The sequence below is a fragment of the Eptatretus burgeri genome, chromosome 8 (assembly GCF_056783735.1).
Source record: "Eptatretus burgeri isolate ZD-2024b chromosome 8, Ebu_testis_v1, whole genome shotgun sequence".
Lineage (NCBI taxonomy): Eukaryota > Metazoa > Chordata > Myxini > Myxiniformes > Myxinidae > Eptatretus > Eptatretus burgeri.
In genome coordinates this window covers 75,877,029-75,892,439 of record NC_140968.1, presented here as the reverse complement: position 1 = coordinate 75,892,439, position 15,411 = coordinate 75,877,029, and the positions used below count along the sequence as shown (strand labels likewise).

The 15,411-nt window shown below is 41.2% G+C and overlaps 1 protein-coding gene across 1 annotated transcript in view; it reads left to right on the top strand.

Annotated features, from left to right (window-relative positions):
- The window catches only part of PLCG1 (phospholipase C gamma 1), a 226,712-nt gene that overhangs the window by 175,589 nt on the left and 35,712 nt on the right, over positions 1 to 15,411 (top strand). Inside the window, exons 25-28 of the mRNA XM_085892672.1 lie at positions 1,616 to 1,712; positions 7,724 to 7,948; positions 9,044 to 9,192; positions 12,423 to 12,537. Coding sequence (XP_085748798.1) covers positions 1,616 to 1,712; positions 7,724 to 7,948; positions 9,044 to 9,192; positions 12,423 to 12,537 — 586 coding nt within the window. The remainder of the gene's footprint in view (positions 1 to 1,615; positions 1,713 to 7,723; positions 7,949 to 9,043; positions 9,193 to 12,422; positions 12,538 to 15,411) is intronic.

The window sequence follows — 15,411 nt, the reverse complement described above, 5'->3', positions numbered from 1 at the left end:
GGATGACCTTGGGGGCGGAGCCACGCTCGCCCATTGGTCGGAGGAAAGGGGGCGTGAATCTCCCCTGATCCTAGAATTTGCATATATCAATTTCACACAAACACACCTGGAGGCGGGCCAAGCCGCTCCGCGCTTGCTAATTGGACGGAGGGGAAGTGGGCGTGTAGCGTTCTTGATCCGAATTCTCCCTCAAAAAGGCCGCTATTTGCGCTCGCGGCTCGGTGCGTTCGGCACCAATCGCCGAACAGGCCCGAGACAGCCCGATGCTCAGTGTTCACAGGTGGTGCGGGAATGGCCGTAGAAGGAGAGACGTGATGGTGGTGGAGGGTTTTCGGTGGTGGTTTGATGGTTATGGTGCCATTTGGGAATGGCGGTGATGCGATGATGTGGGATTGAGTTGTGAAGGTAAAGGTCGTGGCTGTTGGCGTTGTTGTTGTTGTCCGAGGGTTGCAGCATGGTTACAGTTGGTGACGATAGCTGGCATGGTGGTTGTTGTGTGATGGCGGTTGAGACGTGGTTGGTTCAAAATAAAGATAGAACAGAAAAACGGCTATCTCAAAGCGTCGCAGCCCGGATGAATCACATAAATTCCCTCTATACAACAGGTTTGGGCTAACTACACATGTACTTAGAGATATCTCACCTACGGGCCCTTCATGGTGTAATGCGAATTTCCACAGCCGTAACAATATATACATATGGTTTTTGGCCCCATCTCTCAATGATGATGAGTTACTTTTCACAAATAAAAGAAATTCCCGTATTCGGTTCTGGATCTGGATCTGGATCTTCACTAAAATCAAATTGGTTCGTCCTTGTCCCACACCAAGCTGTCCACCAAGTTTCATCCGAATCCGTCCTTAACTTCTTGAGATATCCTGCTCACAAACAGATCGACAGGGGAGAATACATAACCTACGTACACCTTCACTGGTGGAGGTAACCACATTTTCAGAGTGTGCTTCACAAACACCAAACTATTGATGGAAAGCGCACTAGCCTTAATGATGTGATGTCCATTGGAAAAGCAAAGCTCCACTCTGACCGCTTGTTTGTTCAGTCATCGACAAGTTTGTCATGAAACTCCCAGAACCAATCAATAATCTATAAAGAAAGAGAAAAGGAAAAATATTTCTCTGCCTGAAGTTATTCAACAAATAAATCACTACATTATATTCCGGACATCCTGTGCTCATATTGTCCGTGCTAATGGGAACCAAGTATTTATTACTTGTGCAAAAAAAAATCAGAAATTTTGACCTACCTTCTTTCCCCAATGTCCTAAACGCACCTCTTCCCAACCCTCCACTTACTTCATTCTCCTACTCTTCTCAACCTTTTTTTCCTTGTTTTTTTAATGATAAGTGAGGCTCGTGGAAGAGCAAGGACATTCCTTCACACATTCAAAACACAACAACCCTCACTTATCTTTCCATTTCTTTTCCTAATCTTTTTTTTCTCAATTCAGCTCCCTGCCCTAAAGTTATCATGTAATTTGCAAATAACTTGTGTGTGTGTGTGTGTGTGTGTGTGTGTGTGTGTGTGTGTGTGTGTGTGTGTGTGTGTGTGTGTGTGTGTGTGTGTGTGTGTGTGTGTGTGTGTGTCCATGCCACAGCTGAGCGAGGGTAAACAGATGGAGCGAAGAAAAAAGATCGCATTAGAGCTCTCAGATCTCGTTGTGTACTGCAGACCTGTGCCCTTCGATGAGGAAAGTGAGTTTCCATCGCTTGAAATTGAACAACTACAACTTGAACGATTATGTTTTGTGGAGATAGTTATGATTCCGGAGCCGGAACAATTTATGGGTTACCTGAAAAATAATGCCTACCTGTGTAGTAAATGAGTGTTTCCTATAGGTGTTTTCTACAACCTGTTAAGAGTGAAATAAATCCCTCCAAAGTTAAAGGGCTTTATATAAGTTGGCCTCTTTCATGTTCTCATTTAAATTAAACACACATGATGCTGGATACTACATTAAAATCCTATATACTATATTATTTTCCATTCTCTACTACTACTTCTTCTTTCATATGCAGCACAAGCTGAGTGATGGCATCATTGGCTGGCTGAGGGAGCAGTGATGTGCTGCTGATGCAATGCCATCTGTTGGTTAGGCAGGAATTTGTAATTTGTTCAGGGTGCCGTCGAGATCTCGCCTACTCTTTGCAAAGGACACCATGTGATCTCTAAAATCCACCAACTCATGCCGGCAGATGGGACACTCAGTTTCACGTCCGTCCGAGTGCCAGCACTCACAATGATGAATCACCTTGCCTGTGAAACACTGGGATGACAGTTTATACCTGGGTCGGGATTTGAACCCAGGTTTAATTCTCTACGAATGTCCTTGCAATTTATGGAAAAGTATACTGTCAAATTTTCTTTTCCTGCTTGTGATTTGTGCTCCAGTACCTCCAGGAGCATGCCGGCGATGTAAAAAGACGACGGAAAAAAATTACAAAATACAAAAACTCCAGAAACATTTTTTTATAAAAGAGGCATTACGTCTCTTCTATTGAAATTGTAGCTGGTGACTTGAAAAACCAAGCCTCAAGGGTGGTGTACAGAAATGTTTTTTTTAAAATAACAATAAACACCGAGTGGTACATTCAGTGAACACCGCCCATGCCAAATAAATAAATAAATAACAATCCTTCGGCGCCCGGAGATGCCGCCTTGCAGCATATGGAGTCGGAATTGGGAGGGAGCGGTGTACAATAATTGATTGAATTGCAGAATTGAAATAAATAAACGATAATCGTAAAATAATTAATTTCTCAATCAATTGCCGAATAGCATACTTAAACCACTACTGTTTCATCCGAACCTGTAACTTTTTGGAAATAAAATAATTAATCGATTAATTGATTAATCAATAAAACAAAAAATACCCTTTATAGCCAAATTTCATGTCCAAATATCAGCTTCTGAGCTCAAAAGGTGCCTGAGATATTGCCCAGATGAGAAATAAATTAAATAAGTAATTAATAAAGCAATAATAATTGAGTAATTTTTCAATTAATTGATTAATCAAAAAATAAAAATACTGTTTTTGCCAAAGCACATCTTCACGTTTGTCCACAAATTTCAGCTTCTGAGATCAAAGGATGGCTGAGATATCACCCAGAAAAACAAACAAACATGAAAACGCAATAAAAACTGAGTACTCCCTTCCTTCTGTGCCCGGCGATGAAGTCATGCATTGCCTAGATATGGAATTGGGGAGGAACGGTGTACAATTCAAGGTGCAGAGAGGTGAAATTTGCTGCACGTGATGTGCAACACATGCAGAGTAAAACGAGTGTTCATTTCCGTCCATAGGATGTCGAATATATGAAGAAGATATAAGCACACCTGATACTAGGCCGAGGCTTCAGGCTTTGGCATGCTCACAAGGCTATACTGTCAAAACGAAATGTCCCAGAACATAAAGAAACTAGGGTCACATCTGTACAGGTAGTGGTTTAAAATAACACTTCTCCTACGAAACATCATATCTTCCATTCTCCTTGAATATTTTGAATAAAATAATTCGAACCCATCATTTTTGATGGGATTTTATGCTCATCAATACAATACTAGAAGGGCACTCGGTAGAGCACATACCTCCGCCACGTAATGCCTGATCCACGCGAACATATTGGGCCCAATACATTTTTGAAATATCATGCTAGATATCGTTTTTGGCCCTATCTCTCAATGGTGAATAATCACTTTAAAAGTTAAATAATCATCGTATCCCAATTCGGATCTTCACCAAAATCAAATCAATTTGTCCTTGTCACACACCCAACCCGTCCACCAAGTTTCAATCAAATCCGTCTGCAGATTTTTGAGATATCCTGCACACAAACAGACAGAGAGGGGTGAAAACGTAACCTCCTTCCACCTTTGGTGGCAGAGGTAAAAATCCACTGGAGCGAAGTCGATGGTGTGCCATCACAAATCCCCACACTTCCTTCTGAAAGCAAAGTTGAAAGATGGCAAAACATTCCATCAGGAATTGCTCAATATCAAATTTTGAGTTGAAAAAACAACAACTTGTTGTGACGCTAAGTCCCCCGACCCACTGTAGCATGAACCAGAGATCAAATCCAAAACTTTATTACTTATTTCATGCATCTCCCAATGTTTATTGCATATACAGTTTCATTAAAAAATGTTTTGCATGTGCCGTAATTTCATTTTTTCGTACATTTCTTGACCGTCTGACCCTGCCCCAGGGGCGGGGCCCAAATGATACTGCTCTCGCACCTTCTTGCCATGTGGTGATCTTAACTACCAAATTGGTGAATTTATGCACAACCGTTTAGGAAGACATAACGATACGGACAGAATAGACAAACACAGGCAGACAGACAGAGCAGATTACAATATCCCCCTCCCCCACTCCATTTTTTTGTTGTTTTATTTTTTTTTTAAGCGTGGGGATAGTAATTTGTGTGCTTTAACTAACAGCTTAGTGGAAAGATTAATCGATGTAAATACACATTTATCTATATAAAGGGTTTTTGGTGGAAATTATGTAAAGTGATTGAGATATCAAAGAGAAAAAAAATTGCCATTGTGGTCGCCCTTGAACGTAATACAATTAAAGCCTCAGATATAAAATCCATCCATCAGTGTTGCTTTGCCAAAGGGCAGATCCCAGCTGCCGAAGCAGCTTCTTGGCAAGGACTACACTGGGTTGTTTGTCGGTGCCTTCCCAGCGGTTGTAAGGGCAGGAATCTGGAATTTTGTCATGGCATTGGCATATTCACCTCTTAGCAAAGGACACAATGCTAACTTTTTATTGGACAGCACACTCAATAATGCAACACTCTGGCTGCAAAATACTAGGGTGGCAGTTTATAGTTGAGTCAAGAATCAAACCCAGGCTAAACAGCTCAGACCTGAATGCTCTACATCTGAGCTCGCCTGCCAGTCCGTATTAAAAACAAGTATTAATTGATATTATATCTTTGTTACTTTCACCACCAAAGGTCGATGGAGGTGATGTTTTCATCCCTGTCTGTTTGTCTGTTTGCTACTTGTGAAATCGAAGATTTGCAAGTATATTGGTTTGTATTGTCTGTTATTCTGTTTGCCTGGCTGGCTGTTTGTTTGTTTGTATGTATGTCAATTACCTACAGATCACATTTTACTCCGATTTTCACGAAGCTGCACCACCCGGTCGAGGTAGTGACAAGCAGGAAGCCTATTGTTTTTGAGGTCAAGAGGTTAAAAGGTCAGTCACATAAATCATCAATTTTCAACGGCTTCACTTTATATCGATGTATATAGTACATGTGCTGAAGATAAAACTGAGAAACACGGGTGGACGTTGATTCCTTGTCAAGGTGACGTCTTGGTCGACCCCCTGTGAGCATGTCTATTAATTACGTACTGTTTGAAAGTGAGTTGCACCGTGATTGTGAGTACATCTATTAATTGCTTATTATTGGACCTTGAATATGTCTATTAATTTCGGACGATTGGAGCATACCTGTTAGACATGTAGACCTTTAGAGCCCTTGCACCTTTTAGACCTCTTTCGACCATTTTAAACCTTTTATAAGACCAAACCCTTTAAACCAGTGCTCCTCAAAGTGGTGGTACGTGGACCGGTGCCGGTATGCGAGTCATTGACTGCCGGTCTGCGTCAAGTTTCCAGTTTCACATTATCATAGTATATAACATGTAATGTATAAAATTAAAATGTATAACATCTTGAAAAATAATATATTTAAGTTGACAAATTCAAAATATGAGAGAGAGAAGTCGATATATATATATATATATATATATATATATATATATATATATATATATATATATATATATATATATATATATATATATATACAAAATAGATATAAAAAGTGTCAACTTTTATTATATTCATTATATTTTAATATTTTTCTGGTATAAATTAATATTACTATGGATGTTCAAACAATATTTTCTTGGATCATAAACAAATAATAATATGGTACAAATATGGTACCGGTCCCTGGCACATTGAAAAAAAAAAACCTTCCGGTCCGCCACATAAGATAGTTTGAGAAGCACTGCCTTAAACCTTTACACCTTTCAGAACCCTTAAACACTGAAGACCCTATAGACCCCATTAGACCTTCTATCTGAGGACCTTCTGCAATAAAACTTGAGGGTCACCAGTCATAATCAAATGGCCCCCCAAATAGTAAATCACATCAGTACCAAGCTAAGATGAAGGTTGCTTCCAACATACGTAAATTAAATGAGCTCTGACCTCGGCTCAATATCCTGAACATATCTGCATTGTACTGGTCTGCACTGATAGGGTTGGCAACCAGGTGCTGTGCAATGGCAGATAAACCAGGTGCTCATTTCATTTACGTATGTTGGAAGCAATCTTCATCCTTACCACCGATCCAATGCTATATCATCAAAAGGAATTTGTACGATCTCTGTGTCTCTTTCAGCATGGAAAGATCAAGGGAAGTACGGTAAAAATGGTGAATGGACCTTAGGGAAACCCATCCCCCCTCTATCCAGGATGTGGTTGCAAATGTCAATCATTGACGAACTCTGCTCCAGCCAATGGGAGCTTGAGGTGAAGATGATGAGCCGACCAATGGGCGTTCAGACTAACCGTGACGTCATTACGGTTGAACCAATCAGCGTCTACCTTATTGAGATTTGCGTATAAAGCACGCGCCTTCACTTCCTCCTTCACTTGCTGCGATTTTTACCCTGAAGAGTGCAGCATGAAAAGCTTCGGTCACTATTATGTCATGTTTGTTTGTATCCATACGTATGTTTTGTTCGTCTTTTGGCTGCTCCCATTAGGGGTCGCCACAGCGGATCATCCGTTATGACCTGCAGACTGATTTGGCATAGGTTTTATGCCGGATGCCCTTCCTGACGCAACCCTGGTCGACTCTTACGACACAGGGATAAGGATTGGGTTTCACCATGATTCCGGGCTGCTCTACACTCTCTCATAGCGCGGCCCAGCGCAGAACTCCCTTCCTCAAGCGATCCTCCATCCCAAGCCTCCGAGTAGCCGGATTACAGGCTCACACCACTGCGCCCGGTTGTAGCCATATATATATCACGATATCTCAAAACATTGTCGACGAGTTGTGACAAAGGTTGGTGGATGAGATTGATAGGTGATAAGAATAGGCCAATTCGATTTTGGTTCAGGTCCGGATGCAGATCCAGCCGATCAGTGGGATACAAAATGTAAATTGTTCAGCCTGGCAGAGGTATCTGTTCTACCAAGTACTGTTCTCGTTTGACCTATTTCCCATTCCCATCTTAGCCCATGGCTCACTGTACTCAACACCAAGGTTCCAATCACGAATACTCAACATGTCTGTGCATTGTCTACCAATATCTTTGTAATTAACAAATAAGTATGTGGATATTCCCTTGTGTCTTTTTTCCGACATGTAAATGTTTACAAAGCCCACCATGAGCCCAAAATATATATTTTAAAGATCATTATTGGTGGCAGTTGGTGCCGATCTCTACTTGCCCTGCAGGCATTTAAAAGGCAATCCTGGCGAGCACCACCTTTACATTCAGTGAGATCGGTTGACGACTCCCACTCTGAATGTCATTCGCGATCCAGCTGCGTTTTATACGACAATAGCATAATGGTCAGCTTTGTAATATCTCTAATACACCAGTGAATATGATTTATTTGAAGATCGTTGCAAAATTTAACTTGTTGAACCTTTTGTTCTTGCAGAAATAGGGACTGAGCGAGCCTGCTTCAAGGATATGTCATCCTTCCCTGAAACAAAAGCCGAGAAATACACAAGCAAGAATAAGGGCAGGAAGTTCCTACTTTATAATCGCCGGCAATTGAGCCGTGTGTATCCAAAGGGTCAGCGTCTCGACTCGTCAAACTATGATCCACTGCCATTGTGGCTCTGTGGTAGCCAGCTTGTGGCACTGAACTTCCAAACACCCGGTCAGTCTCATATGCTGATTCATTTCTGTATGCTTGTTCATAGCTAATGAAAGTCTTAAGGTCTATAGAGAGAGCACTAGAGCAGTACCACGTGTCAAGTGACCAGACTCGGTGGTGTAATGATTGGAGTGTCATATCCGTGTCTGAGAGGTCAGCGGTTCAAACCACAGCCGAGTCATACCAAAGACTTTAAAAATGGTATGAGCTACTTCCTTGCTTGATGCTCAGCTTTTAAAAGGATAAGAGCATGTACAATCCCCATCAATTGGCATCTTTAAGACATGCATGGCTGAGTGTGACATCACCTCCCAGGACACTCGAGATACCAGCGACGCCACATGTCGCGGCGTCGTCGCTTGTATCTAGAGTGTCCCAGGAAGTAACGCCACTTCCCCCAAGCTCAGTGGTTGAGTTTGTCTCGTCTAACAGTCCTGTGTCCTGTCTCGTGTATTAGTCTGTCTGTTTGTCCGGCTGTCCATGTGTGTAAGAGGTCTTGTGGCAGCTCCTCTACGAGGCTTAGATCCTGTAAAAAAAAATATATATAAATAAACTCTGCTTTCATGGTTGTATTGTCATGCTTTAGGCATTTACTGTCAAAATGTTGTGCATGTCAGTTAAACAACCTGAGTTTCAAAGAAATTGAAGCTTCTTTAAAAAAGTATAAATCTCTGGCTTTATGCAGACTGTGAAAAGCACGTATTGTCACTCACTACTACCCCCTACAAGGTAGGTCATACAATTATATAACAAGTATTTAATAAAGAATGTTCTGTTACATATTAGGCAGCAGAACATTGACATTACTGATTTGTATGAACCAGCATGCATGCGGGAGCGGCATCATATGAGAATGCCTATATCTGGCCCACTGGCCATCATCTGTTTTTTTATTAATATTATTATGATTATTATTTCTTAATTGAAACAAAAAAAACAACATTACAACAAACGTCAGCACGTTTACTTCGGCTCCAAGGTCAAAGTCAAAGGGAGATGACATGGATTTGAATCTGTGAAAGGCAGATATCAGTTCAATATCTCACTACCTGTATTTTGTTTTTCGCTCACATCCCTGTTTTCTATCTCACCCACCAGACAAGCCCATGCAACTGAACCAGGCACTGTTCATGCTCAGTGGAAGTTGTGGATACGTGCTGCAGCCTCACGTCATGCGGCAGGAGTTTTTCGACCCTTTTGATAAAAACACCTTACACACTGTGGAACCAATCAGCATCCAGCTCACAGTAGGTTGTTGATACGAGAGAAGTATAATAAAATTCAGACAGCAACAAAAGAATTATGCTCATTCAGCCTGTACTGCATATTCATCTTAACGCTAAATATAGATGAACATCTTCATCTAAATATAGAAGATATTTATCTTCTTCTAAATATATCTATCTTCTCTATTTATATCTAAATATAAATATCTTCTAAATATAGAAGATAATGTCCATCTTCTCCTCGCCATGTTCCCCGTCCCATCCCCATCCCTCTCCCTTCCACAGTTCACCTGTGTCTGTTCCCCAATGTTTTGTCCCTTCCACTCCCGCCCCTCTTGTCTCATGCCTCCTTGCTGTGAGTTGTGTTAGCTCTCATACGAGCCTCGACCAAGGTATACAAAAAAAAAAAAAAAAAAAAAAAAACATGCACATCTCGCTTAAGATCACAAGTTATCAAGTTATCACCTGTAAAACCGGCCACACACCGGAAATTTTATCTGTGAAAATCCCAATGAGTTAACCAAGAGCAGTTAACGCGTCTGATGTTTAAAATGAAATTTCAAAATAAACGGAATCTTTGTTTGTTTGGTTTTTTTTTGTGGACAACTCTACAAAATTGTCCACTCATCATGACAGGCTAAATGAGTTGAAATGGGTGAAACATTGTGTGCATATTGTGAGAATATTGGATGTAACGTGACTGGCTCTGCTAGATCTCCAGTGATTCGCTTGAGGAACGGTGCATGTCCTACTCGGTGCTGATCACAAATCGATTCTCAGGTGAAAGAAAGTATTTGCAAGCACAATCCTTGCCAATTCTACTCTATCCCAAGGTGAACCCAAAGCAACGATGAGGTCGAGCCCAAGCAACATGGACGCAAATTGGCCCGAATTAGCATCGATAGACAAATCTTTTACAACTTGTGGCCAGCTTCCAAGACAGAATAAAAATGTATAGTTGAACAAGCGGATAGCTAATAGAGCAATAAAAGAACAAACAATTTATTTAATAATAACAACAACAAAAAAATTGTTGTTTTAAATAGCCAAATTGCAATCTCGGATATTAAAAACATTTTAATAATAATAATAATATAGGTAAAACCCGCACACACTCCTAAAAAAGAAAAGAAAATTAAAATGTTGGAAATGCGGCATTTTGTTCTTCCTGTGCCGAAGCCAGCATTTCCCCGCTGGACGGCCAAGCTCAGCCGCTACTTGAACCAGACCAGTTGCCTTGTATCGCCATTGGATGCATCGAGCCTTCTACCGATATCACTAATGATGTTGGACATAGATCGGCCATACACTCCGGTTGTTTTGATGGCGATTGGTTCGAACAAATAAGTTTGACTGAGGCCGGCGTATTTATTGCGTTTCAGAACTTCTGCGTCGGTGGCTGCCGCTCCAGCCGTTGAGGCTGTATTGTAAACGTGTGATTTGGCGAAAGTGTTGACACAAGTGCAGTCCCAGGTTAGGCTTTTCCCTTTCTCGTATGGGGCAATGGTCAAGCCATCTGGACGGGTGTTTTTGTCAAGGTCTACACCAAGGGGTTCCAGGACAGATGGTATCCCTGTTCCATAAAGGGCAAGTTTGACCACATCGTTGAAGGCTGAATGTCTAAAAGATCGACCGGCACTGAAATGGCACGACAGACCACGGTGTCCAAGAATATCCATCATACTGCCGCAACGACATTTATGCCACTCACAGAGTGATGCTCCAACTTGTAGTGCGACCGCAACCCGTAAAGATTCGGGGTCAAGCTGTGTTCCCAAAGAGGGAGCTGAAGCTTAGGTACGCACACACCGCCACAACAACTCACCATGCCACTTCAACACATTGCTCCACACACTGCTAACACGCCATCACGCAACAACACACACTCTCACCTTTCACCGGTACATGTACATCACATGCAGAAAGTGCATCAACCCGCGCCTCCATCCCGATCCACGTGCAGAACCAAATCACAGTCTTTCAACAACCCAGAGAGACTGGGGGCATGCACAGTTAGCTGTGCAAAAGCATGATTATAATACCAGATTTAAAAATAAAAAAATGAATGACAAGAAACCAGTGGGGAATCCATTGATGAATGGCATTGCCACATTTTGATAACCAAAAGATATGTGCATGCTTGCATACGTTACCGGAAGTGGTTCACTATAAATGGCCGCTTGTGGTTAGCTGTGCCTCTTGGCTTGAGAAGGCTTGCGGACCGCAAGCGAAACGTCACCAGAGGAGGGCTCTCTTTCCTGTTTGTTAAAAAGTAGAGTTTACTCGGACTTTGTTCGATCTATTGGTTTGTCCTACTCTATAACGATGACGAGGGTTCGCAGCTGAACGATGTATTATCCCAACTGCATCAATTTAATGTAAGTGTGGATTTGCTTTTTCTTTCAATCTAAATCGATTTTCTCATTTTAATGTAAACACGACTGTTTTAGTCTTTGGACTCTGGTCTTGTATGTTTTTTATGTTTATAAAACCAAACTTATTCTTATTATTTGTTTTTTTTAGACAAGATCCTCACTACTTCCTTAACCTTGCACTGTATCCCTCTCTTGAGACATCCTGAAATTGCTCCAATTGCTGCCTGTCACTGGACTGATGGCTTTAATTCCTTCTCTGCAATTACTCCTCAGGCCCTTTCCTCATTTACATGCTGTAATCAATTTGCATCTCCATCTTGCTATTAAGAAAATAATCCCTCCAATTCTTCTTTCTTTTTAAAATTCCCATCTTGCCATTGTCCTGCTCCTTGAAAATCATCGAAACCTTTCTGCATCTTTCCTTGTTTTTGAAGATTATTTACCTTACCCCAAAGTTTGTATCATCTGAAAATTTTTGGAAAAACCCCCTTTCTGATAAATGCTTTGCAAAACAGATATTTTCTCCAAGTTGTAAAAATTATTGCTTTCTGCTGGTTCTTACTTTCCACTCTGACCTGTGACCCTTTGAAATCACTCTTTGCTCCTTACCTATTTTTAAGTCTTGAATAAGCTCATTTTAATTTTACCTTGAAATATACCTACTCAACTGAACCTTTTTCACCTTTTTCCTAGCTCAATGAATTTATTAAATGCTTTGGAATAGAAGTCGTGTTTTTAGCTCTAAAACTTTTTCAAAAGGTAAAGGTTTTTTGACTCATCCATGTTGCAGCCTAAATAGTGTGCAATGGTACCTATACTACATAACCATGCATGCATATATTCTCCCCCCCCCACCACCATCCTTCTATTGTGTAGATTATGGGTGCACAGCATTTGCCAAAGGTGGGCCGTGGCATTGCCTGTCCCTTTGTGGAAGTGGAGCTTTGTGGGGCAGATTATGACTACAGCAAATACAGGACGGAGGTCGTGCGTACGTATCCGCAAACATGTTTGGAAACAAACTTTCTGCTGTTGCACAACTCTCGTATGCTATTAGCTACATTATCAGAGATGGCTAGAAATGTACTTTTGTGACACGGATCTGCCGAATTTGTGGAAGTCGGTGTTTTCTGATGTTTGTTATATGCTGAATACAATGTTGCAGTTTCACACTCGATAGTCCCTTGCAAAAGGGGTCAAAAAGCTTGATGGACTAATGCTCTCCTCTCTGGGATGGTGCCCCTACTTCACACCTTGCTCAGATTGACGCCATGGAAACAAAAGCCTTCAAGGTCATTGGAATCTCCCACAATTGGAATCCCCCCCCCCAAAGATTTCTGCAGGATACACAGAGTTATTTTGGTGAAACTCCCAAAATCCATAATCCTGCTCATCTCTAGTAATTCGTTCCTCCTTTTTTTCCTGCTTGTGGAACTAATTCCCACATTCTCTTCAATCCCACTCTTCCCTCCAGGTCTTCAAAACAGCTGTTCAACACCATCTCAAATCATCCCCCATCCAAAACCATGATTTTTTCTATTCCCATTAAACCACCTCCCCCCCCCCCCACCTACGCCTAACATTTCCCAGTTTTTCCTTCTTGAGAGTTTGCTCCTGTAAGCGTCTGTTCCACCCACCCCTACATCCTCCTCTACCTCTCATTCTTACCAGCATCCCTTGTTTGTCCATTTCCGTCTATTTTGTCCCTCAACCCTGCTATTGGTATTTCCCCCTCTCTTCTGTTCCTTTTGATCTGTTGCGGCCTGGTCAGTTCTGTGTTCTCGCTCTTCCACAAGCCTTGACCATGTGTACAAAAAGGGTCTCAAACTTAGGACCAGACCCAAAAGTTCAAAGCAGCCCGAACCAACTTCTGACCCAATGTTATATGCCAGGTATCCACAAGTATGTGGTATAGTTTCCTGTTCAATGGTATGAATATGTACCAGGAATGAAAGATTTATTTGTTAATAAGGCAGTTGATGGTGTCGTTGGAGATGGAGTGAGGATTGGTCCAAATTCAAAGTTATACAGCGATTTCAGCCAAAGGCAAAGTGTAATCAGGAGACTTTAGATACAATGACACTGCATTTATTGCAATCATGAAAAGATGAAATTTGAATAGTGACATATTCGTTACTGTTATACCAGGAATAAGCAATGAACACACTACTCGAAGTGATAAATGGTGAGGAATTCCCCAGAAAACATGATACAAAACAAAATTTACTCTTCATTGCAAAATTTATTCAACTGCAATATTAAAAGAAATTTAAATATTGAAGCAATCATGACACTCGCAAAGACAAATGTAATTAACATTGTTTGACAGGAACACCATTTTGATTGACAACCACTTTGAGAACATTTACAGTGAATTGAATCGAGTAATTCATAAGCGCAGGATCTCTGTTCATCCACGTTACTTTTACCATGTCCACTTCAATAATTAATCCAACTAAGATTGTTCAGACGAGGTGCATGCATGTAATGATCCAAAGCATGCTGATGAGTAGCAGCCTGATGGTTTGAACGAAGACAATGCTGGCAGAGAATTATCCTCAATGTATTCCTTGTAAAGGAGTCCATAATGGGCTTTGTCTACTGATGAGTATTCCTGGCTGTACAGTTCATAAACAAAATCTTCAAGCAACGAGCATAAATCATCAGGAGGACCGAAATTTCAACCAAGGTGACAGAAAGTATTGCAGTGATGAGATGATGTCTAGCTGAGATTAATCAGCTTCTTTCCTTCACCCCTGAAGAAACTTGTGGATTTGCATCCAGTGAATATACAGTATGCAAACCGAGGGATTGACATGGATTTTTTTTCCAAGACAACGGAACATCCGATTCATGTCCACGGTCCTGGCAGTTCTTTTCAGACCGGAATGAAAATTAACCTGGGCAGGTACTTTGTCAAAATGAGACCTATTCGTGGTTCATAAAATGTGACTTGCTTCTACAGTACATTTGTGGCCCTGTGCTTCGTGTATTCACGATTTTTCGCGGGGATTTTTTGCAGGATTTTCAGAGTAGCAGTCTTTCATAACAAACCTGAATGACAAGATCAGAGAGAAACACACAGGCAAATATCTACCATCCAATTTTTTACAAATTGTATATAAATATATGTATTTGTGTTACAACGATGTGGCTGAAGGCACAATGGTCTATAGAGGTCTTTTCATTGGCTCAGAAGTCATGCAAAAAAGTCAGTTTTTGACCAATTCGGAAAATTGGAAATTGTACGAGGCCATCTCAGCTGTATCAGTTGTCTCCTCCACTTGTGCTGGCTTGTCATGTCTGTAGGGACTGGAAGATTTCATCATTTTCACTTTCTTGCAAATGAAGCAAATATTAGGGAGTATATATTATGCACAAGAAGAACGTTGTTTTTTTGTTTTGTTTTGTACACATAGTTGAGGCTCATGGAAGAGCTAGTACACTAAACGAATCAGGATGTTACAGACAAAAACAGGACACAAAACAGGCATGCAAAGGGTGGACAAGATGGATACAAAAGTAAATTCCAATGAGGGAAAACTGGAAAAGGAGGGATTTTGGGTGGAGTAAACGGGGGTAGAAAAGGTCATGGTTTTGGATTGTGGAGATTGAAGAGGATGTGGAAGTTGGTTCCACAGGTGGTTAAAAAGAGGAACAACTGTGTGGAGGTGAACAGTGATCAATACAGAGGGAGTAGAGAATGCCCGATAACAGACACCCTTGACGGACTCCTCTTCCAACCATCAATGGTGCACACAGGCTATTATCTATCTCTAATAAAAGCAATCTCTGTGTGTCTGTCTGTCTGTCTGTGACCACTGTTTCTCGACAACCACTGGTCCAATCTAATTGAAACTTGCCA